At 42.1% G+C, this 3,034-nt stretch overlaps 1 protein-coding gene across 1 annotated transcript in view; it reads left to right on the top strand.

Moving 5' to 3' along the window:
• Window positions 1–972: 972 nt before the first annotated feature.
• Window positions 973–3,034, top strand: part of LOC102199617 (phospholipid scramblase 1-like) — a 5,469-nt gene continuing 3,407 nt past the window's right edge. The window contains exons 1-4 of the mRNA XM_005749761.2: window positions 973–1,090; window positions 1,434–1,708; window positions 2,470–2,512; window positions 2,702–2,922. Of these exons, the coding sequence (XP_005749818.1) occupies window positions 1,469–1,708; window positions 2,470–2,512; window positions 2,702–2,922 (504 nt within the window). The 5' untranslated portion in view covers window positions 973–1,090; window positions 1,434–1,468. The remainder of the gene's footprint in view (window positions 1,091–1,433; window positions 1,709–2,469; window positions 2,513–2,701; window positions 2,923–3,034) is intronic.

Here is a 3,034-nt window from a genome sequence, read left to right as displayed (position 1 = left end):
TTTTTTTAATCTTGTCTGTTAAAATCATAGCAGCAGTCCTATGATAGTGAAACTATTAACATTTTTTTTTAACCTTTATTCTTGGAAGCAGGATAAGGGAAGGTGGTTAATGGAAAATCAATGCCGAATTTTATTATCTCTAACATTTCACATTTTACAGTGGGGCTTAAATGCTGTGTTCTAAACGAGGTCTGTACTATGCAACGAGATATGCGTGCGTGTGTGCACGACTGTAGTAGTGAGGGGAAATGTGTCTTTTTACACACCAAAGACTGATCGGTCAATGCTGTATAATTTTGACCAACGTTGTTGTCGTTATGAAGTGAGAATGATCACATTTTTGCATTTTAAACAAGGACATTACAAAACCATTCGACTCAGTTTAGACGTTATTGGCATAACATATGATCATAAGGACAGCTGTGTTCCAGTGGACCTTGCAGTTTATCTGATAACAGCGTTTTACACATTCATAAAAGTAAGCAATCCCCAGTTAGTCATTGTTATGAATCTTGTGAAAGTGAGTCCCATAGCACACAACAGAGGTGCAACTGGCCCTGTGTAGGGTCTTATGGCCCCTCGTGGCGTTCTCCAGTGCAGCCACAGAGTAGGCTGGCTGCTAGTCTCTTGAGACTAGTGTGCACTTATGGTTCTGTTGATTTAACGCAACAGCTGCTTTAAATAAGATGCAAGCACTGTGAGAGACAAAGTTACATATCCCTGTGCTGACGGCGTCCGTTCTTCCTATCTGAAATCCTCACTTAATGTAAGAATCTTCAGTTCCTGTCCAAAAGATCCCCAAATCTTAGTTTTCACATCACATATTCAGTTTTTCCACCATGGAAACACTGACAATTGGTTTCCAACATATCATGGATCCAGTTTTTCCAGTATAGGTAGGTCATTACTGTTGTGTTGCAATCACCGGCCAATTAGCTCTGCCCGGTCTACTAAAAAAAAAAAAGGGAAAAAAAAGGGCGGATGATTCACAGCGTGCGCACACACGCACTCACACTCAGCAGAGTAGTTGCTTCTAGCGAGACACTCGGCGATCACTGCTCTCAGCTTCTGTCTCTGCTCTGACTGGAAGGTAAGAACCTGGAGACGACCAGCCGTGGTCAACGCAGCTGGTCTATAATCCTAAACAGCAGCTTCAGGCTTTTGACTCTTATATCATTTTTATGTGTGTATATTTATATTATCATTCATACTCAGAGTTGATGGATTGTTTTAGTTTTTTGTGATCTCTTACATTTCCCCCTTGTATTTCTTATTTGTGCTAAATATTGGTAAAATTGAGCTCTACTTTCTAAAGTTTGACTGTCATAGTTTGTACAGCAACAACTGAGCTCATGAATTCAAATTCAGTCAAATCAGACTGTCGGTATATCTGAACAGGTTTTGATTGTGTCTATTTTTTTCCCCCCTTCCAGTTTACCCAGGCGCTCCAAACCAGCCACCCTATCCCATGTCTCAACCCGGCGGAGCACCGTATCCAGTTCCTCCTGGATATGGAGATCCCAGTCAAGCCCCTGCACCGGGCTTCAACATGGGCTATTCAGGACAGCCTGCGGTCATGTACCAGCCAGCACCCACAGGGCCAGCTCCAGGCCCTGAATACGGTGGCCCACCAGGGGGGATTTCACCAGCTCCTGGAGGTCCAGCAGTCCCCGTTGGTGTCCCACCTGGACTTGAGTACCTCACACAGGTAGGGCAGAGAAAGGTTAAACCAGTGCAGTTTTTTGTTGTTTTGTTTTATATGCTGTCCTGTTCAGCAGCTTTTGGAGTCACAATTATGATCTGAATGCACTTTTGTGCCAAACATATTTTGCTTTTCCAAGATGAGCTCTGAAAATTCACTGTAGGCTCCACTTGTTCACGTCTTTCTTTTATCTATCTAGTTATTCGTTCCTATTAGTGTTATATCAGGCATTACATTGTATGTTTAGTATTACAATATCCAAGCTGACAGGCAGATTAAAAAAAAGAAAAGTCAGTGCAGTCAGGTGATTTTGAGAGCTACGATTGGTTCCAGGGTCTTCTTAAATGTCACAAATTTTTTTTTGTCACGAACTCTTAAGTAAACTTTCTAACAATGACTGATGACTCAGTTAATCCTTCCATTTTACTTGGAATTTGTATGAACTTGAAAAATTGCTGGCCATGTGCGTAACCCGACACAGTTCCTGGATCTGTTGCATGCCAAGCAGTAAGAGAAAAGGTCACATGTTTAAGACTGTAGTGTTTTATAGTTCTGTTGGCTCACCATTGAAATACTTGCAGTTTGCTGCACTTTTTGGTGATCATTAATCTCAACTAGGATTTGTGACACTAAAGTCAGTTTCCTTTTTAAAACAATATGTGAGGTCATGCGTCCTTTTAATTGTTTTTAGAAGGAAGAGACTTTCAGATTGCAGGATGTGCCACAGAGTTGCCTTTTTCAGTTTGCTTTCTCTCCTTCGGTTTTAGATTGACCAGATCCTGATCCATCAGAAAGTCGAACTCCTGGAAGGTGAGGCGCGCATCTTGTTGAACACAGAATATTTAATCCTTCAGCAGCTCATAAGCAGCAGTGTGTGAGGCTTAAAGCCTCTCAAGATGAAAACGAATGGAAGAAAAATTATATCTGCCCTTGAAATTCCTTACTTATCTTTACTTCATTGCTCACCGTTTTCCCTTCTCTTCTCCCAACCACGCCCAGCATTCATCGGTTTTGAGACAAACAACCAGTATGAAATCAAAAACAGTCTGGGTCAAAAGATCTACAAGGCCAAAGAGAAGAATGACTGCTGCACCAGGAACTGTTGCGGCTCTCTGCGCAGCTTCGACATGAAAATAAAGGACAACATGGACAGGGAGGTTATCCGTCTCATCAGGCCTTTCCGCTGTGTCTCCTGCTGGTGTCCCTGCTGCTTGCAAGAGGTCAGTCCACTCTAATGTTTCTGTGTTTGAGTAGAAGTGACTTGGCTAGTGTTGAAAGAGGTTAATGGAGTCATATTGCATTCATTTACCACACCTAGACCAATATTGTTCC

The sequence above is a fragment of the Pundamilia nyererei genome, unplaced genomic scaffold (genome assembly GCF_000239375.1).
Source record: "Pundamilia nyererei isolate P.nyererei 1_Seehausen unplaced genomic scaffold, PunNye1.0 scaffold00254, whole genome shotgun sequence".
Lineage (NCBI taxonomy): Eukaryota > Metazoa > Chordata > Actinopteri > Cichliformes > Cichlidae > Pundamilia > Pundamilia nyererei.
This window is presented reverse-complemented; position numbering and strand designations above follow the sequence as displayed.